This window comes from Tupaia chinensis, unplaced genomic scaffold, assembly GCF_000334495.1.
Source record: "Tupaia chinensis unplaced genomic scaffold, TupChi_1.0 Scaffold000674_1, whole genome shotgun sequence".
In the NCBI taxonomy this organism is placed as follows: domain Eukaryota; kingdom Metazoa; phylum Chordata; class Mammalia; order Scandentia; family Tupaiidae; genus Tupaia; species Tupaia belangeri.
In genome coordinates, this window is record NW_006160197.1 from 456,603 (window position 1) to 479,187 (window position 22,585).

Here is a 22,585-nt window from a genome sequence, read left to right on the forward strand (position 1 = left end):
ATGCTGCAATCCCTTCTCCTCCATTCTCCTCTCGGGATCTTGGGCACGCACGCACACGCGCCTGACGTGAGTTTTAAGCCACCAGGTCCGGGACACGAACCGCGGTCGACTACATGGGAGTCCAGTGACATAGCCATTACGCTAACTGCTGGTTCCCAATATTAGAACATTTGATAGTATCCCAGAGTACAGTGAGACTCAGCTCATTTTTTCCTTTCCCTTTTTTTCCTCTGGTGTTTAAATTAAATAATTTCTATTGATTTATTTCAAGTCCAACAATCATTAATTTTCTTTTGAGAGGTTTTTGCTATAGGGTGCATGTGCTCGTCAGAAAGACAGAAAGAGACAGAGAGACAGAAAACGAGAAATCACTCCCCAAGGGGGATGGCCATGCCACAACCCCTTCTCCATTCTCCTCCTGGGATCTTGGGCATGCACACACACACACCTGGTGTGAGTTTCCGCCACCGGGCCCAGGTCTCGAACCACAGTCCACTACATAGGAATCTAGCGACACAGCCATTATGCCAACTGCTGGTCCCAACAATCATTTCTTATAACAGCTGTAATTTTGTTTCAAATCAATTCACTGAACTTTTTAAATTTAAGAATTAGTATTTCAATTATAAAATTTTTAAATTATTCCTTTTTATCATTTCAATTTTTCAGTTCATAGTCTTTATTTAGCTCTCATGACCATTTCTCTTTTAAGTTATTCAATAGACTTAAAATTGTTCCTTCCAAGTCCTTTTCTGCTTATTTAAAAAAGGCGGTCATCTTTAAATCTATTTCCATGGTCTGAATATTTTTCTTAACTATGAGTCACTTTTTTATTTCTTCATGTATCACATAATTTTCTTTGTCATGTGAATGTGTTCAATTCTGGGAATCTAGCCTACAGAATTTAATACTAATATTAAATGATTACACAAAGTGTTAACTGCATCAAGGGGCAAAATATGTATAACTAAATTGAATGTCCTTCAATAGGTGATTAGGTGTGCAAATAGTAATTCATGCCTACTATAGGCTATTAGATACATATGAATTTTCTATAGCAGTGGTTTGTAACATATTCATAGAGTTGTATGTACAACCGTCACCATTTTTAAATTTTAGAATGTTTTCATCACCTTGAAAAGAAACCACATACTCATTAACAGTCACTCTCCATTTGTCCTAATCCCCATAACCTGGTAACCATTAGTGTACTTTCTGTCTCTAAATATTTGCTCACTCTTAGCACTTCATTTGAATAAAGAAATATAATATATGATCTCTTATGATTGGCTTTGTTCACTTAACATGTTTTCAAGGTTGTATCATGTAGGGTGTATTATATTAACTATTTTTTTATGTGCCAATCTTGTATTATTTGGATAAATACCAGCTGGTCAAAATATATAATCCAATAATCCACTTGTGTTATTTGTTTTGCTAGTATTTGTTGAGGGCTTTCATGTCTATATTCTATAGGATATAGATGGTCTATCATTTTATATCCTCATAATGATTTTTTCTGATTTTGATATCAGAGTAATTCTGGCATCACAAAATGAGTTGAGAAGTATTCATTTCTCTTCTTTTTTTGTTTTTGGTACAGTTTATTAAATATAGATGTTAACTCTTCATTAAAACTTGGAAAAATTTGCAAATGAGCTTAAATATGGGCTTAAGCAATATGGGCTTAAACGTTTGTTTATGGAAAATTTTGGATTACTAATTTAGTTTTTATTTATTATAGATCTATTTCTATTTTCTATTTCTTACTTTGTCAATATCAACAGTTTAGTGCCTTCTAGAAAATTTTTCATTTGACCTTGATTATCTAATTTGTTCACATAAAATTGTTAATAGTATTTCTTATCATCCTTTCTTATTTTTATACAGTCTATGATGATACCCCTCTTCATGTCTGATTTTAGTAATATGAGTCATTCCCCTTTATTCCCTTGATTACTAACTAAAGATTTGTCAATTTTGCCTATCATTTAAAAGAACCAACTTTTGAGTTTGTTCAGTTTTTTTTCTTTCTATTTTTCTACTCATTATTTTATTTATTCTGCTAATTGTGGGTTCATTTTGTTTCCTTTTTTATCTAGTTTCCTATAGAAAAAGTTTAAACTGTTTATTCAGTACTTCTTTTTTTTAAGACATAGTTTTGCTATGTCAACAATCCTGTTGCTCAGCCTCCTGAGCAGCTGGGACAACAGGGGCTTAACACCATCCTCGACTTTTAGGGTGGGCCAAAAATTAAACCAAGGCCTTCCTTATAGCCTCAGTTCACTGAAGAGCAGCATCAGCTAACACATGCTATGATAGTTAGGCCAAGGAATCTTTTTTACCATAGAGAGTTACAGTATAAATTTCTCTCTAAACATTAACAGCGATATTTCCTCATCACAGATTTTATTTTCAGATATTTACAAATGGCATTGATTTGTTTGGCAAATGTAGACAAGTCCTAAAGAACTTATTTTAAATACCTGAGTAATATGTCAGAATTTTACTATCATAGACCAACGTCATTCATAATTCAAAATCATCTTTCTAGTGAATTAATGATTTAAATAAAATTCTAAATTTTATCATATATAAAAGCTTTAAGTTTTTTGCATTATGTTTAATGACAATTATATACAATTGTATTTTGAATGCATATATTTAATTCATATTAAAGCTTGTGTGTGCACATGAGAGAGAGAAAGAGAAAGAGAAAAGCACCATCCAAAGGGCTAAATCACCCTGTGATCCCCTTCTGCCAGTCCCCTTACCTGCCAGGATCCTGGGCAGACCTAGGCTGCCCAATGTGTTTTCAGACTAATTGGGCCAGGGACTTTCAGTTTCATAGTCTAGTACATTACTGACTACATCATAGAGGTTGGGCCAGATAGTATATAGTTTTGTTGCTTAAAAAGACGCTAAACATTTCCTGTCTAGGTGTGTGTGTCCAATCAGTTAATACTAACTTTGAGAGTATGTGAAATCCGCCGAGGCAATCAAATTTCTATTGAGGGGAAGAGGACCTCTTAATGAGCCTTACCAGGTTCCCAACAGATAGCACACTGCTGAACTGCTCCGTCATGGGATAGTGCTCCATGGCCATGAAGAGTGTATTCAAAACAATGCAGATGGTGATGGCCAAGTCAACAAAGGGGTCCATCACGACCAGGTTGACAAGGTGTTTTACCTTTAACCATGGTTTACAGCAATCCCAAATCAAACACATGTTAGCGAATTTGTACCAACAGGGTGGGCATTTCTGTCTGGATTCTTCAAGTTCTGGAAAGAAAAAGTGAGTTTTCATGAATACTGCTTACTTTCTATTAAGTAACCTTTGGTTTAAATTAAAAGTTATTTTTAAAAAATCTAAGTGGTTAAAAAGCATTGTGGTTAATCTGGTGAAAGAGCAAGAAAATGAGTTTATAATGGTTGGCTGTCACAGAACAGGTGGGTATGGAAAGGCTATAGCTTTCCAAACTTATCTTGGCCAAACATTGTTTCCATGATTCTATCCGCAATGTTAAACTATCTGATAATTATCTTCAAGGCTACCAAGAACTAACAGATAGGACTTGTATTATGCATACTTAAAGTTCATTCACATTTCAGATAGATCAAGAAGCATATAGGTTATCCGAAACTTCTCAAAAAATGTCCTAACATCTTAATTGGTCATATCTAATCTGTTTCTTGGATTAGATATGTTCTGGGAGATTTTCTAATAAAATCATTTTATTGGTATCACAAGTTTTAATTTAAAAGTCTCAAATTAAATCTCCTTAGAGATAAGTTTGCACATTAAACTCAATGAGGTTCTTTCTACATATCTCATTTTAATGAAGATGGCACTAAAGAAGAGGAACTACCCACTCTAAGAAATTTGAATCCTTGCTGTTAACATAAATCAGTCCCTTACAAAGAGAGCCTTATGCACTGTCAATAAATAAGACAGGATATTGAGTGGGTTATATGTAGAATTCATAGATATTATGGTTTATATTTGTTTTAATACACTGAAATCTATAATATATACAAAACTTATGGTATATACATTCATATTAAAATGCATTTATTTAGAAATTATACTAATTTCAAGAATAATTTCTGTTTAAAAAGTAGAAAAGACAGAAATTTATAGATTTTTAAGATAATACTCAAATACTGAAGTTTGGTAAATATTGGCAAAGAATTTTGGGGAATTAGAACATGGCAAATGATCTACCATCTTCCTTTCACAAGATGATCTCCTGATTGGTCTTGAGTAGGAAAAGGATGAAGCATTTTTTGTATTTGGCATTTCATTACTGCAGACCTTATTACCTGCTCTGCCAAACATAGGACCACCACTTTATTGTCTAGAATTAGAGGAAAAGTTTCCATTTTTTCATCCATGACAGAGTGGGTTCTCATCAGTCATGTCATTGTTAATATTGCACCAATTAGAATTTCTTTCACACCTGGCACAGTTTACTATAAGCTATACTTAGTAAGGAATGAACCAGCACGTAAAATGGACAACCACAAACACAGGTAATATTTTTTTGTTCTGGTAATAGACATATGTCATTAATTAATTTTATAATGCTTACCATTCCCTAAGATAAATTAATCTACTTATTTTTTTTTATCAGAACTCTACAAAAGGTGGATTCTTTGGTTTTCTTTTTGAATATTGAAATTCTTCAACTGCACAGCTCATCTCTATTTCTCTTATTATGTAACTGTATAAGCAATAAAGAATATTTACATTCTACATCAAAGAGATTATAATTATTAACACTAGTTGTTTTGCAAGTGATTTTAAGACTTCCAAATAACCTCATACTTACACTGAAGATAAAAAGGTTATTATATGCAGCAAATAACAAAAGGGAAAGTAGAACATCTCAATTGGTCTGTATACTGTCAGAATAAGTTTGTTTTTTTAATGCGAGCCATAATTTAGTAAATAAAGAGAAGCAAACAGGAATTGAATAGAAAACGATATAAATCATAGGAAAGTTCAAAAGGGAAAATTCAGCAGGTGCTGCTCATGTTGACACTAGAAAAAAAAATGAAGCCAAGTTGTTTAAATTCCAAAATAAAGTCATTCGATTTTCCATTCTCAAAATGAGAAAGTCACACTTGGAAACAAAGCAAAGCACCCAAGAGAAAACTCCAGCCAGCTCTCCACTATTCCAGTGAAGGCTATCCACATTGAGTCATTTACAGTTACGATTGCATCTCTTACTGGTTGACCTTGATTTCTCAGGTGTCCTTAACTTACTCTCCCAACATCCCTCATGAACGTTACCAGGAAATATTTCTACATGGTTTTGCACTGAAAATCAAATAATTCAGTTTTGTTCATCCAATAGTGCTTTACTAATTATGAGTCTATTCACTGTTCTGGACAGTGGAGATTTGGCTGAAGTTAGAAGAAGGAAAACAAAAGTTGCCAGCCGGATCAACAAGCCTGGTTCTTTACAAGGAAAAGTGAACTAAACCACAATTAAATCTAGAGGGAGAGATCCCCACATAAACAGGTTATTTGTCAGAAGCAAAAGAACAACAGAAAAGGACTGCATGGTCAGCTCTAGTAAATGTGTATGTGTTAACATCCAACTAACCTTGACCAATGCTACAATGTGTGTAAACATGGTTGAATAACAAAAAGCCAGCTTTCATTCTACATAACTGATTAACAATAAAGCAAGAACTTAGCCACTGCCCTGCAAAAAAATTTAAAGTAAAAAATTCTGCAGATATTAAAACCAAGACACTCTACATCCGCTGCTTCCTAAGGTATACTAATTCCTAGGACATAGTTTTCATCCTGAGGAACTCTATGGGAATGTTTCCATGTTGGAGATATGGGTGCATTCATTTTGAACTCTGTTTCTTAGTTTGTGGACAATTTCAATCTCTATTGATGCTTTTGTATGTAATTTTTTAATGTTAAGCTCAAACTTAATGCTATCAAAAGTGCAAAGTATGACTGTTGATTTAGACTTACCCTGTCTCCTTCTCTACTTCCTGCTTTAGGGAGCAGACATGCTGCTGACATCTGTAGCAGAACCACTGGCAGCTTCCTCTCAGTGGTTTTGCTATGGCAAGGATCAGAAGACCAGAGACTCTTCAAAAGATTTACCTGGAGGGACAGGGAGGAGCAAGCTACTGGCAGCTGGGAGGGAAGAGGGAGTGCAAGCTAACGCAGGCAAGGTTGGGGAAGAACGGACTAGAGTTTAATATTCCATTGAAATCAGTGAAAAGATTTCTGATACTGCATTAGGACATTATGAAAATTGGCCTTTGTAGTACTGACTTGTCTGTGATGTATATGGTCATCTACACTGAGTTTTTCTGGCTGTGACTTGTAAGCGTTTGGTATTGGTATTAATATCACAGGATCTTTGCATTCAGACAGGAAAAGAATTATTTCAAGAATCTACCCAATCTTAAGAGACACAATAATTAACAAGACAGGCATGTGCGCACTCATTCTCTCTTAACTCCCATTCTCTTTTGCTTTTTGTTTTTTACACATTCACATGCACAGACATTCACATACCCGGGATGCAGTACAAGGGGGATGGTTGTATAAAAGGTTGAGAGAGAAGGGAAAAGGAGGGCAAAGATGGGATAGAATACACTTTTCATGAGTGTATTTTCCAGGTAGCTGAAGTTCATAGTTGATATTTGAATTCATTTACAGTATGGAAAGGCAAATACATGTGAATTAACAAATAATAACAACAATAAAACAACTAATGATATTTATTAATGTCTTCTGTATGCCTTAAAATATACTTTATTTAACCTTATAACAACTTATGTTCAAACATTTTTATTCATATTTTACTGATGAAGAACTGAAATTCAGAGTCATAAATGAACACATTTAACATGAGGCAGAGCCAGAAATTGATCACAGATCAAGCTGTCCCCAGAGTCTTTATTTTGGCATTATCAATCCAGAATTCTAAACATTATGTTAACTACTCGGATATAATCTGCAACTAAAGAGAAATCTGACGTATCGCCACATTCTGGTTAGAGAGGAGCAAAAGCAGGACTACAAAATGTTGAACATATTGCTCTAATGAGGTTAATATCAAATGCTAATTCACATTTTTAAAATTTATGTGTCTGGTTAAATCAAGAAATTTTATGACTTCTGTCTCAAGCAGTTCAACACAATTCAAACAGGTTAACATCTTCATAATGATAAGCATCTATCATTATAATCCTTTTTAATGTCATGCATACAAGTGTCAAGAGTTTAAAATTTAATCTATAAAAATAGTATTCCAAATACACCTTGAATCTGCAGTAATTTTGTGGAAGGTAAATGTAAAATTCTATACAAAATAGTAGAATCAATATTCTATACAAAATAGTAGAATTCATGTGTTGTACATGAATTTTACTTTAACTTATTTTTAAAAAAATAATAATATGTTAGGAAATTGGAAAGTATTTTCTTGGAATTTAAAGACATGTTTTCCTCCATAATTGCTGAAGCATATCCAAATAGCTATGGCAGAAGACTGTCAACATACCTTCCATGGTGTTGGTCAAAATACTGGCTATACTCATTGCTCTTTGCCTTGATGTAGGATCTTCCAACAAATCCATGGAAACATGGTAAGAACTAGACCGCCTCTTCCTTATTTCTGTTTCAGTAGTTGTGCCCTAAAAATAAAATTTCAGATGAAAAATTATTATTTTTAAGCTCAGCAAAACCCAAAGCACTCCTAAAGTAGATTTTAATCACTACATATTCACCATTTTTTCCAAACATAAATAACTTGGTAAGATACTGCTGAAATGATCATTCTTGGGACTGTTCCCAAATTCAACAGATTATGGGACCAGCAGTTAGTGTAATGGCTATGTCACTCGACTCCCATGTAGTCGACTGCGGTTCACATCCCAGACCCGGTGGATTAAAACTCACGCCAGGCACGTGTGCGTGCGTGCCCAAGATCTGGAGAGGAGAATGGAGGAGAAGGGATTGTGGTGTGGCCATCCCCCCCTGGGAGGTGATTTCTCACTTGCTGTCTCTCTGTCTCTCTCTGTCTGTCTGGTGAGTGCACACGCCCTGTGGCAAAAACCTCTCCAAAAAAAATTAAAATTCAACAGATTATGAGCTTTTGGGAATGCCTGGGTTTGTCATCAAAATAAGCTTTCTTATTCATCCATCTTGGAGCTTTAGTCTGGAGGGACAATGTCTACTACTGGGCAGGTAAATGTTTTTATTTTTTAAGTTTTTTGCCATAGGGTACATGAACTCGTCAGAGAAAGACAGTAAAAGAGACAGTGAGAAATCACCCCTCAAAGGGCGATGACCACATTACAGTCCTTTCTCCTCCGCTCTCCTCCTGGGATTTTGGGTACATGCACCAGGACCAGCAATCAAACTGTGGTTAACCAAGTAGGAGTTCAGTACCTTAACCTCTATACCATCTGCTGGTCCAAAAACTGTTTTTTGGGTTTTTTTTGTTTGTTTGTTTGTTTTTAAAAGCCAGAGGGTGTGTGTGCTTGTCAGGACTGCTTCCCTGTCCCCCGGTGGGGCATGGTCATGCTATAATTCCTTTCCTCCATTTCTCTATTCTATAAAAAGTTTGGGCATACACACACACACAAACACACACACATGCATGCGCACACGCGCGTGCGTGTACACACACACACACACACACACACACACACACACAACTTGGCATATTTTCAAGCCTCCAGGCCCAGGATTTGAATCACAGTTGTCTTTGTGGGATCCAGCTCCCTGCATACAATCATTAACCACTGTGCTATGGAGACAGCCCAGGGTAGATAATTTTTTAGTAAGGACTTCAGACTGTAACATATTGTTCCTTGGTTTACTCTTGGGATGCTGTTAATAGATCTTTATAGCTATATATCCATGTAGTTTAATGTTTTAAAAAAAGTTTATAGTTGGGACTAGCAGATGGCATAATGGTTACATCACTGGACTCCCACATAGCTGACTGGTTCAAGTCCCAGACCCAGTGGCTTAAAACTCGCACCAAGTGTGTGTATGTGTGTGCCCAAGATCCTGAGAAAAGAATGGAGACAAAGGGATTATGGCTTGGCAATTCCTCCCACCCGCGGGGGGAGGGGGGATGATTTCTTGCTTTCTGTCTCTGTCTATCTCTCCACTGAATGCCTATACCCTATAGCAAAAATTTTTATAGTTTTATTCATACACTTCAGAATAGTTGCTCTAAAGCATGAAATCCAGTTATAAAATGCTCTTGTTAATTAGAAATAACATTTCCCAACATCCCTAAAACATAACTAAATTTTGAAACTAATATATAGTTTATCTTAAAATTACAAAAAACTCAATCCACAAAATAACCCATTGTTGGCATTGAAAGTCATTTAGAGACATAACATCAATTGAGGGTCCTCTAATAACGAGCAGTGAGGCAGTGATTTGATACTTCCTAATCTATAATAGACTTAACCAGGATTTCACATGGGCAGAGATATATTCCTACTTTTGGAAATCAAATGACGTAATTATCACAGGAAAAAGGACAAAACTCAAGAAATAACTAAAAAGTCAGTCTCAGTTCTCTGAAGGTTTCTCTTATTTCTGAAAAAGTCACAAAAACCTTATTTTGATGTAACTAAAATTATTTTTATTTTTATTAACCTGTATGACTTGAATGCATACTTACACAAACCAGTTTCTATTCAATTGATACAATTATTCCTACTGGTGATAAATACTTAGGTAAGTCATTCTAAAATTAATTTTTACATAAAAGAGAACTAAAATTAATGAAAAAATAATAACTAATCCCTTAAACAAAAGCTCTTTAAATCAGAAGGGTGTCTGTTAGCATTTAAATCATTTTGCCTTGCGATAGAGAGGCAAAGTTTTTTTTTTTTTAATTTGTATTTAATGACTGTACATCTTCACAGTACACATGTTTTCCCCAGCAAAACAAATAAGGTCACTTGAAGCTTATCTAGTCACTTCTGTTCTATACAGAACCATATGTACAACCTTATTTTATTATTACTATTATTTTTTTTTGGAGAGGTTTTCGCCAAAGGGTGCATGCACTCGCCAGACAGACAGAGAGAGACAGAGAGATAGAAAGTGAGAAATCACCCCCCAGGGGGAATAGCCATGCTGCAATCCCTTCTCTTCCATTCTCCTCTCAGGATCCTGGGCACACACGCACACACGCCCGGCGTGAGTTTTAATCCACCGGCTCCGGGATGCGAACCGCAGGCAACTACGTGGGAGTCCAGTGACATAGCCATTACACTAACTGCTGTTTTCCTACAACCTTTATTTTTTTAAGAGAGATTTTTGCTATAGGACATGTGCGCTAACCACAAAGATGGAGAGAGACAGAGAGACAAAAAAGCAAGAAATCACCTCCCAGAGAGGATGGCAATGCTGCGATCCCTTCTCCTCTATTCTCTTCTCAGAGTTTTGGGCACACACGTGCACACACCTGGTTTGAGTTTTAAGCCACTGTGTCTGGGACTCAAACCACAGTCGACTACGAGGGAGTCCAGCGATGTACTGCTGGTCTCCAGTCTGCCTAATTTTTAATGATAGATTCTAAAACCTCTAATGATAATACTAGAGAAAGCCTTTCTTAAGCTAAATTTCTTCTATTGAATTTATGTGTAAAGTACAAGAAATTGTGAGTTTTGGAGGATGTCACTTGCCCACAGCTATTTATTTTCTATTCTTATTCCCCCTCGGTGCTCTCCCAAAGCCCACTTCACTCGTCTGCAGCTTCAGCACATTTCATGCAACAGCACAGTGCCCAGTCTCAAAGCACCTGATGGCAGGACTGAAGCCTGAAGAGGAGGAAGCAGGAAGTAATGGGATTAAGTTACAGTTAGTTTAAACCTGCCCTAAGCTTTGTCTTCAGAGTTTAATCATCTCTGATAGAGCAGGAGATTTATCACAGTTACTGATAAATGCTGAATAGTTTCTGATGGATTAGCATTCTGTTTATACATATGGAAAGAAATTGTGGATTCGTTTTTGTTTCTTCCACTAACATTCATCATTGCAGTGATGGCTGTACTTTATTATGTGGAAAAACCAAGTCAAGTGCTTGTTAAGGAAAAAGTACCCCAGAGCTTGGTCTCCTCTCCGTATGGGTCTAAATTGATCTGGTTGGGCTCAGAAATCTCCTTTTCTATTTATTATTATTATTTAATTAATCAGAGGATCCATATTGTCACCAGAAAGAGGTAAAGGAAGAGGGAGAAAGCACCCCTCATGCAGCATGGTCACTCTTCAATCCCTTGCTCTCCAGTTCTCCATCCTATTGGGATTTGGGGCATGCATGCACACATGCCCAGGTGTTTTTCAAACTGCCGAGGCCAGGATTCTAACTGTGGGACAAGCCATGTGGGATCCAGCTGACTTAGCTACTAAGTAGTGGGCTATTTTTAAGAAACATCCTGGAAGTTCTAATGTAAATTCTCTGAGAATGAAATATATTTTGAGAAGCACTGGATAAAATGAACCTGTTTCCTTAGCTAGCGCTTCCATTTAAGAAAGCATAAAAAAATCACGTGGGAAGTAATATTTCAGTATGGATAGAATAGTAAGTTCAGTAGCCAGCATACCTGGGGACAGACCAGCTCTACCATGTGTAGGCTTCAATCCCCTTTGCAGTAAAGTGAGGATAATATTAATTACTACCATAAAAGGTTTTGTGATGGTTATATGAATTAACATATGTAAAGTGTTTTGAGCAGCGTCTGGTACATAGTTAGCTGTCCTTTTTTTTTAGAAAAGGATATTTTCAGGTTAGCCCATGGCATGGTGATTATGGCAGCTGGATTTCACAAGGCCAACTGCACAGAGTTCTAGACCCAGTGGTTTGAGAAATATCCTGGGCACATGTATATGTGCGCCCAAAATCCCAACAGGAGGGAAAATTTTTAAATGATTATCACGCATGAAAGGTACTTTCTCACTTTCCCTCTCTCTCGCTCTCTCTCTGTCTCCCTAGTGAGATGCTTTATTTTTGACCACTTTGTTTGGAATTCAACAGTAATAAAATTGCCTGTAAAAATCATAATACATGACTATATACCAGGTACTTTTAGAGCGGCGTCTTTACTATCCAAATTTACATGGGGTGAGTCATTTGAGGAGATGTTAAAAGTGTTTAACAATCTGACCTGCAAAGAGAGAGAGTGTTGCACTAAAGGATTTAGAGGTATGAGAACTCTTCAAAAGTCATGGAAGGCATGTTACAAAGAAAAACTATGAATGATTTCAAAATTTTGGAACCAGAATAAGTTGATACTTTAATTCCACTTTTCATAAACTTTTTGAAGTCCTCTCACACTTAGTAAGTACTTCAAGTGGATGCATCAAATTCTCTTTTAAAAGGAATAATTATAACAAAATCTTTAAAATAATTCGAGTACATGAGGTTTTATGCATTTAATTTTATTGTAGTATTAGACATTAAGTGATAAATCATTGCTTTGTTTCTTGGCAGGATTCAAACTGTAGAAATCATGATGAAGGGGTACTTCTAATAGTACTCTGACACTCATTCTATGTTTTTAGTTAATTTGCTGAGGAGTTTGAATAGACAAAAATAAAAAGAGAAATTCATGTTTGATGGTACCAAGTCCTGGCCTTTGAACAATGCACTCATCAAAATTTTTGGATATGGAAATGGAAAAGCAAGATGTTGCCTGCACCAGGCACAGTTCCTTTTTGTTTTTTTTTTAAGATTTTTGCCATAAGGCATGTGTACTCACCAGAAAGAGGGACAGTGAGAAATCACCCTTCAAGGGAAAATGGGAAAATGATCACGCTGCAAACCCTTCTCCTCCATGTTCCTCCAGAGATTTGGGCCACACATGTACACACACCCAAAGTGATTTTTCAAGCCATCAGATCTGTGACTTGAATCATGGTCAGGTATGTGGCAGTCCAACACCTTAACTACCATCAGCTGCTGTCCTCCCTCTCCCCCCAGCTCCCTTCTGATACTTAGTCTCACCTCTGGCAGGAGCTGGCCAGCAGGAGATGTAAGGGCAGACGGGCCCCCCACCAGAGAGACGACACCATTGCAATCCACAGCACTGTGCATCTTCCCATTCATGGGCAGGATGGGCATCAGCCGGGAGGCCCGGCTGGCCTGGCTGACATTGCTGTGGCGCCGTTCTCCGTGTTTGTGTGGCACAAATAGGGAATCTCTTCGACTGTCATTGTCTTCAAAGGTGCTGTGCTCATCATCTGCAAAGTCGTTCTCAGAGCCAATGTCCTTTGCACGACCTCTGAAGCTGAAAAGGCTAGCCCTACTGTTGCGTCGTGGAGAGAAAAGGGAGCCACGAATGCTCAGTAAAGACTATGAAGAATAAACAAAAAAAAACAAAAATGAACAGAATTAAGAGTTGGCCTTCCAGAAAGCATGGCTCATTGTTTTTCATAGTTGCTGACTTACCTGCGACTTAATAATTGGACAGGAGAAACCAAAGGCTTCTACCGCCATTGCTGGTGCCATGTTGGCACTTCTTTATTAGCTTCAGCTGTTTCACGATGCTTTCCCGTTTTACCCCTTACCTCATTTCATCTTCTGCTCCCTCATTTTCTTCTACTTTTCCTATGCTTTAACATAGTCAGAAGGATCCCCAGAACATTTTTCTTTCTTTTCTATTCATTTTTTTCTCTTATTTCTTGTCTTTTCTATTTTTTTCTTCCTTTCTAATCCAATGATAATCAGTTAAATACACATCCACATTTTGACCCTTTCTAGCCAAAAATATACCCAGTAAGAGCTCACTGATGACCACACCTTGATGGAGATTTTGCCACATACGAGAAGGAAATCAATCGTGCTAGTAGGTCTGTTTAATTATAGCACAAGGAACTGCATCTCTCCTTGCCTTTGCATATTTTATAATGGTTTTCATGAATAAATTAAACAAATCAAGCTAAAACAACTGCATGATTCATTCCCAAATCTCCCTCTTCTGTTTTCAAGAAATTTGAAGAACACCGTATTTACAAAAACCTGGATTTCACTAAGAATCTGATCACACTCGTTGTGATTTTCTAAATGGCAACTTTGTCATTGTCGTCATGCAGCTTTCCCTGCCTCTAAACCACAGCAGTACTGAGAACAATGAATCACTTCCCATATGTTACTAATCTACTTTTATAACCTGAACCTAGTGAACATTTGTTTTTGCTTGTCCAATATCCATTTCTCTTCTGTCGGCAGTATCGTGGTTATCCTTGAGACATGATCCTCAGCTCTCAGCTCAGGTAATCCGGGAGACTCTAACCCCAATTTCAGGATCCGTTGGTAGGCATTGTCCCAACCTGACCCATTGTTCCATACCTTGAGCCATAAAGAATGATTTAAACATGAGCACTGAGAGTCACTCCAATCTCTTTCTTCTTTTTTAAGTTTACATTATTACCTCCAAAAGTGACAGAGACAAAGAGAGAGAGAGAGAAGCACCAAGAGAGAGAGAAATAGAAATGCAAAAGGATCTTGGTGCCACCATTGAACCCTGCTTCAGTCAACCTCTGATCAAGCGCACACATGTGCCTAGTAGACTAAGGAAGATCTTCAGATAGAAACGAGGAGCCTCCGCATGTGGGTCAGCCCCACAGAGCATAGCCTTCTCTCTTTGACCTCCCTTTAGGTCCCTACCCCTTTTACAACTGTTGCTGAAGAAGAGCTTTATCAAGCAGGTTGCTGTAAATATTGGCTATGAGTTTGGGGCTATAGAGGGCTTCTTGCTACCATAGGGAGGAACCTGCACTGAGATATCAAGAAAGATGTGATCATGATAACATATTTGGAGCCCCTGGATCCAGCCATGCCTAAAGCTATACTCATAGAAATTACTTCCGTGATCTAATCATTCTCTTTTGTGTTTAAACCCAGTAGAATTGGATTAACACCAGAAACCTAGTCAAACTCAGTGAGATCTAAATATTCCTTTAAGGGATTCCAAAACCTTGTAAGAAAACAAAAACAACACTTCACAAAACCTCCACGGTAATAGCCAAAACATTTGATGGTCCTTGCTTCTCTGAAAACTGTGCCATCTAGGGAGAAGGCAGTTTTAACTCCACTATAATTAGTCTTTGAAAAATTTGATATGAAAACAGGGTTTATACGGTCTTATATTCTTACCTGATGTGGAGAAGAAAACCTCTTTTCATACGTCAGCCTACTTCCTTCTAAAGAAAAACGGAAACCTTTTCTTCTTATGCTGTCTTCAGATTCAGATTTTCGGACTCCATCTTCCTTTTCTTCTTCTCCAGACTGCTCTTTCTGTTTCTTTTTCTTTCTTCTATTTTTCAGTTCTTTTTCACTCTTGGAACTCAACTTTGATGCCACTGAAGAACTCTCTGAGAAAACACCTATCCCACCAGCACCGCTGAAGTCTCTGGACTCAGTAGATGCTGCTGCAGCTGCTGTTTATTTATTTATTTATTTATTTATTTTATCCTTTTTATAAAGAGGTTTTTGCTAAAGGACATGTGAGCTCACCAGAAAGACAGAGAGAGACAGAGAGACAGAAAGCAAAAAATCACCCCCCCGGGGGCATGGCCATTCCACATCTGTTCTCCTCCATTCTCCTCTCAGGATCCTGGGCATGCACGCACATACACCTGGTATGAGTTTAAGCCACTGGGTCCAGAACTCAAACTGTGGTCAACTACATGGGAGTCCAGTGACATAGCCATTATGCCAAACACTGGTCCCAGTTATTATTATTTTTTTTATTTGACCAGAGAAACAGAGAGAGAGAGAAAGGGAAAGCAAGAAAGCAACCCACAAGGTTTGGGACTCAACCCGTGGTTGGCCATGTGGAAATCCAGTGCCTTCAAACACCACCCAATCTGCCAGCCCTCCCAATGGACAGTTTTCTTTCTTTGATTTCAATAGGGTATCTCACTAAGAAATGCACATCCAAAAATATTACAGATTATATTTTATGAGTTCTCAGATCATTATAAATTTGTAAACTATACTAGTGCAGTTAAAAAAATACTGCATTCAATGTTTTCTTCTACTACCAAAGAATAATTTATTTGTCTGGGCTTTATTACATATTAGAGATACTCAGTGATCAAAAGGAACTATACTCAGCAACTGAGGAAAGTCAAAAATAGGCCATTGAATTAGTTAATGCCATTAAGTAAAGCAAATATCATTAGAGAAATTCTTGCTGTATTTTGAAGACCCATCCAGTCCTAGTAATAGGATTTACAGGGTAAAAGCAGAGAATGTTGTGTTTGTGTATGTTTACGCACTGATTTCTTTATGCAACCCACAAGCCTGCATTTGTACATTCCTTACATGGATTAGAGCAAATACTGGATAGGGCCTTCCCTTTCCAAACTCTATGAAACAATCTTAGTTCAACCCTGGCTTTCCAAACTATCAATCACTAGTGACACTATAATGAAGAAGTGACAATAACCGAAGTCCTCTTCTCGAGAAGATTAAGAAAGTACTTTGGTTGAAGGCATGTGCAGTCACCTACTTTTTGACTTCAGTAAATGAGGGGGTTTTAATAGTTAATTTCCTCCAGGATTCACAAGGAAGAAAACAGCATCAATAAAGCAATGATAATGCTCCATGTTGTGATGCTATTAGTATTGACAATAGATATCCAAGTAAAGTAATAAGCTACTAATAACCCAAGAGGCTCTTACTGCATACTTAATATACCAAACACATAGGATGCATTTCTAATGTCATCTATCATGCCACTGACTTTAGCACATAGGCCAGAAAATTGAGAAAAGTGAAAGCAAAAGGGGTTTGGGTTTGCTCACTATACCTGAGCTTCTTCCTGTTGCTTTTTTAACTGTTCAAGCATCTGCTGAAATTCAGCTTCTTTCTGTTCTGCCTCTTCCAGTGTTGCCTGGTTCTGTTCCTCATAGGCCATGGCCACCACAGCCAGGATCAAATTTATAAGGTAGAATGAGCCCAAGAAAATGACCAGCACAAAAAATATCATGTATGTTTTTCCAGCAGCACGTAGTGTCTATAAAAATCAAAGAGATATTTCAATAAATTTCATAGAGAATGTCACACGTTCACACTAAGTATAAAATATTTAATAGCAATTCTGTTGATATCAGTATTTCATGTTTCCCAGAAGAATCATTTTGTCTGTTCTTACCAGTTGATAAAGGTTTTCCCAGAAATCTTGAGTCATGAGACGAAATAAAGACAAGAAGGCCCAACTAAAGGTGTCAAAGCTCGTGTAGCCATAGTTGGGGTTTCTACCAGCCTTCACACAGATGTATCCTTCTGGACACTGGCTGTAATTGGGATAAAGAAAGAGAAGAAGTCAGCAACTGCGAGTCTGCCAGTTGGTCTTTCTGTTTTCATAGATGCCAATTTCTATTTTATATGAGCATGAGGTAGAGCATATCTCTCACTTTACTCAGCAGTTATTGTTATAGTAACAGAATCTAGTCCACTTATTTTATGAATTCCTCTGTGGTTCATAATTGTCATTATTGCATTTATCATGTCTTCATATAAAAGCATTCATATCATGATTAATGTTTTCTAGGGCTTGTGGAAATGAATACATAAATTAGCCAATAGTGAAAAAGTTGACTTTCACTGATGACGTCACAAGGCCGAAGTGTGTGTGAGTGTGGAGGTCGGGCAGAGAAGTGAAGAAAGAATGGGTGGAGTCACACTGAGAGAAATGAATGACTCTAGAGATTACTCACACCTGGCCTCAGTATTGTGTCTGACACTTGTAGGCTGAATGATGTTGCACAAGTTTCTTAACTTTGCTAATATTCGCCACCTCATATGTAAAAAAGGTCTAATAACAAAACCAAATTTGCAAATACTGAAGAAGATATTGTATGTGAAACAATTAGTACCACACGATTAAAATCAGTCTGTTAATTTGTGCCTGGAATCTGGAGATAAAGGTAGCACGATGTTCTATCACTGGAGCCTGTTACCATTGGGCATTTTGCTACAGGTTTTGATTGCTGAGGTCCACATACCAGCTTCCATAGATAATAAATAAAAGACTTTTGCCTGTGATTCTAAAATAGTTGCCTGATAGCAAAAGGTGAGTATTTCTCTGGATTTTCCTAATATTGGAACTAATAATTAAAAGCACTTATTAAGTATTCTAAAAGCAGTATGTTTGATTAATCCACTTAATTCTCACAGAAGCTCTATTATTATACACACACACACACACATTACATATATATAAGGAAACTAAAGCAAGACGAGGTGACATTATTTGGTAGAATCAAAGTTTGAATCTGTACAGACTCTCCAGGTTATGCTTTTTTTTTTTTCTCCAGGTTATGCTTTTAACTACATTGTTAAAAGATGCTAGACTCACCCTGCTTCAGATGTTGACGTTATCTTCAAAGATCTTACATTTTAAGCCATGTTAATCACATTAGTATATATAAAATACTATGCTTATAAAAGTACATGCTTTTGAATTGTATTAACATACATTTATTTGTGTGCTGTTTTTTCCACTCTTTTCTATTGAACTAATTTGGAAGCTTAGACGTGTTGTGACCTAGTATGGAAAAATAATTGCTGCATATGAGTGGTGAAGGAGGTGAGAATCCACACTTATCCTGGCTATTCTGAGAGTCAGTGTGAAGTGGAATTTATGGAGGGCTTTGAATGAGAAGTTGAATGGGAGCCAGGTGGCAGGTGGGAGGTGGCAGGTTATCAAGGCCAGTAAATTAGTATGGACTGAAACTCAATAAGAAATGCCACTTACCCTGCATCTGAGCTGTTGCCACAAAGCAGAGCATCATTTTGCCCTTCCAAAAAATAAAAGTGACCTATTTAAACAACAAAGAATAGAAACAACCATTAAAACAACAACAACAACAAAAAAAAAAACCTTTAAAACAATTTAGCCATTGTGTTTAGGTAAGAAAGCTTACAAACGCATTCAATCATAATGAAATAAATAAAATAATAAATATATATGGGTAAATAAATACATTTTCATAAAGGAATACTAAAATATCAAAACATAATATTTTGATTAAACAAATGTCTAGAAAATATGTTTTTAAAAAGAAAAATGTTCAGAAAGAATAATTATTGTAGCTTTTTTTTGAGTTTTTTGCCTCAGGGCATGTGCACTCACCAGAGAGACAGAGACAGAGACAGTAACGGGGAAAGTGAGAAGTCACTTCCCAGGGAGGAAAACCAAAACACAATCCCTTTTCCTCCTGAGATCTTGGGCATGCATGCACATGCCCCCGGCATGAGTTTCAAGTCTGGTCTAGGACTCAAACCAAGGTCACTCATGTGGGAGTCCAGTGACATAACAACTATGCTGTCTGCTGGCCCTTATTGTAGCAGTCTTTGTAAGCATTTATTGAAAATATAAACTCAAATTGCTTGAGATGCCTCATGAAAGAGCTACAAAATTAAAGGCTGCTTGCTTGGAACAAAAAGTGAGAGAGAGGGAAGACTTGCTATTTCTGTTTCCATGCAAAAAAAAAATTTCACTTTACAAATGCTTTTTGCCTAGACTCAAAATAGATTCAGACATTTTTTACAGCCACTTTTAACTTAAGTCCCTGTGAGAAATGGGCTTATGTGCTTGTTCTTAATTTTAATGCTGTAAATAAGTGTTTTGTTTTGAGTTTTAGCTTGCTTTCCTGTCTTTCAACTGAGCAAGATAAACATTTCTTTGAAGATAAATGTTGTGTAGGTACTTCTAGTTTTTGTTTTTAAGGTATAACATATATAACTTTAATAAGTTGCCAGGGTGATCTCAGGAAACATGCATGCACATACAGACATTATATATTTATATATTCATCTACAAACCATACACACACACACCTATGCACCACTGCATTTTTATTATGCATGTATTCAAGAATACTTGAAGTTTATATTCAAGAATTATTCTAATAATTATGTAGAAAATGTGGGTCGTAATTTTGATTAAATAATTAATTTTTATCCCACAATATAGATTTTAAAACTTCAATATTTAAAAACATTAAAGATTAAAGATGTAGGGCCACCAAGTGGCGTGGTGGTTAAGGTGCTGTACATTCCCACACACCCGGCGATGGTTTGAATCCCGGACCTGATGGCTTGCTTTCTCACTTTCCCTCGCTCTCTCTCTCTCTCGTGGTGTCACTCTCTGGTCAAATGAAAAGATAAATGAATGAATAAATAAATAAATAATTTTTAAAAAGTATTATAGATGCAAATACAAGACTATTAATATGATATTAAGAATATATAGATGGCTGGTTTATTTGTAGATTATCTAAGTGACTGTGTTTCTTCTCTTTTACTCAAGAAGAATTTTCTAAACAGGAAAGTAGAAAAAATGATAACAAATTTGATGATTTGATTGTCTAAAAATTAAAATCACTTAGGCATTACAAATAATCAATAAGATAGATAACAAGATTATATTTGCAAAAGACAAGATGTTAATATACTAGATAAAGAGTTTATATGAATTCCCCAAAAATGCTATTGCCTGATAGAATAATGACCTAAAATGTCAACAGATAACTCACTTTATGGAAATATGTAACTTGCTAGTGATACTAATAAGCACATTTTTTTTTTTTCGGAGAGGTTTTTGCTATAGAGCATGTGTGCTGGCCAGAGAGACAGAGAGACAGAAAGTGAGAAATCACCCCCCCAGGGGTGATGGCCAAGCTGCAATCCCTTCTCTTCCATTCTCCTCCATTCTCCTCTCGGGATCTTGGGCATGCACGCACACGCACCTGGCGTGAGTTTAAGCCACCAGGTCTGGGACTTGAACTATTGTTGACTACATGGGAGTTCAGCAACATAGCCATTACACTAACTGCTGGTCCCAATAAACATATTTAAATAAAATTTCCTGCATTAACAACTGAGGTTGAAATAACAAGATATATATTTTTCTTTTAGCAAAGGATTTTAAAAGATTGTAATAAATAATAGTGAGAGTTCAGTAAGATTGCCAATGCTGTACAAAGTTTATAATGTCATGATCTTTCAGGAGAGTAATTTGGCATATCTACATGGCATTAATCTACTCATATCCTTTGACCATCCCCCAGAAATGCTATTAATAGAAATCTATAGTTTTAAAAAAATACTTGGAAATAAAAGATATCAAATGAGGAACTCCATAATAAGTGAAATAAATTGTTTCATTTATTTATCTAATAAAGCTTATTCCTTCAAGTATAAATCTTGTTAAGAATGCTAACTCTTTAAACAGTAATATAATGTGAAAAGTGATATTATTTCATATGGGTCTAAATTATATATAGGCTATGAAAATCCCTCAGGGTAAAAGTATCAGTGGAGTTCTGATAATCAAGAGACCAGTAAAATTTGGCTAGCTAATCGCACATGGAGAGAGATTGGCTTGAATATCCAAATTAGAACGAAGCTAACATCAGTTATAAGAAATTATGCTAAAGAGGGGCCTGGTAGGTGTCATGGTGATTAAAGACACTGGACTCCTACATGGCTGACCACAATGTGAGTCCCAAATCTGGCAACCTGCTCTCTCACTTTCTCTCCCCCTTTCCCTGTCTCTTGTGGTCAAATTAAAATAATAATAATAATTCATAAGTAAATTTAAATGAAATTACGCTAAAGTGTATGGCTTTATAAGCTTATTCTCACTATGCTTAAAATAAAATCCAGCATTATGATAAACAGCTAAAGAGTTGCTATTGTGGCCTATGGTGAAGAGAGCCAGATCCCACATGGCTGTATGGTTCCAGTCTGACTCGGCATCATGAAAGACATGCCAGGCACATGTGTATGCATGTGCCCCAATCCTGACAGAGTGGAGGAATGGAGAAGGAATTGCGATATGACCATGACTAATTGGGGCATCTCTTCTCCCCTCCCTCTGTCTCTGTGCCTCTTCTCTCTGGCAAGTGCACATGCTCTCTGGCAAACAAACAAATTAGAATATGATGATGAACACCAAAGGTATACATTGGAATATCAGTAAGCGAATGGCTGAAGCAGTGTTGAGAGTGCCGGAATTCTGATTTTATTTTGGTGAGTTTCTCTATTGCCAGCTATATCATAAGCACTCAGGACTTAGGTTGAGTCAATCAAATAGGGCCAAGTTATTTTTCCCAGTCTTAACATATTTCAGCAAAACACACTGAATAGTTCAAACCACTGATTTGCTTAAGACTGAAAATTCCTGATGAATTCCTACTAAATAAATATTTTTGTTTATATGTGGAATTAGTTTCAGCACTGGTTTAGAAAAAGATAATACATTTTTAAGTGGTAATTTTTATCACATCTATTGACAAGTAAAAGAAAAAAGGAGTTCTCTCATTCGATTTCTCTATTATATGCATTAAGCTATCTTACATTGGTGTAAGCCATTTGGTTCATATCAAAACTGAGATCATTTCTACCATATACAGTTTTCAGGCTTTAGGAAACTGAGCAATCTGGGCCAGCTGCTGTGGCGTGGCAGTGCTGTGCCACCCCGTGATGACTGAGCCACATGGAAGACGGTGAGTTTGGTTCTCAGGCTGACCGGGGCATGCTGGGAACATGTG

At 36.8% G+C, this 22,585-nt stretch overlaps 1 protein-coding gene across 4 annotated transcripts in view; it reads right to left on the minus strand.

Moving 5' to 3' along the window:
- SCN2A (sodium voltage-gated channel alpha subunit 2) overlaps positions 1–22,585 on the minus strand; it is a 163,632-nt gene that overhangs the window by 60,193 nt on the left and 80,854 nt on the right. For all 4 annotated transcript variants that reach the window (XM_006160248.1, XM_006160246.1, XM_006160251.1 and 1 more), the window contains 7 exons: positions 18,784–18,847; positions 17,179–17,320; positions 16,833–17,040; positions 15,174–15,460; positions 13,023–13,370; positions 7,545–7,677; positions 3,044–3,282 (listed from right to left, as the gene is read on the minus strand). In XM_006160248.1, coding sequence (XP_006160310.1) covers positions 3,044–3,282; positions 7,545–7,677; positions 13,023–13,370; positions 15,174–15,460; positions 16,833–17,040; positions 17,179–17,320; positions 18,784–18,847 — 1,421 coding nt within the window. The remainder of the gene's footprint in view (positions 1–3,043; positions 3,283–7,544; positions 7,678–13,022; positions 13,371–15,173; positions 15,461–16,832; positions 17,041–17,178; positions 17,321–18,783; positions 18,848–22,585) is intronic.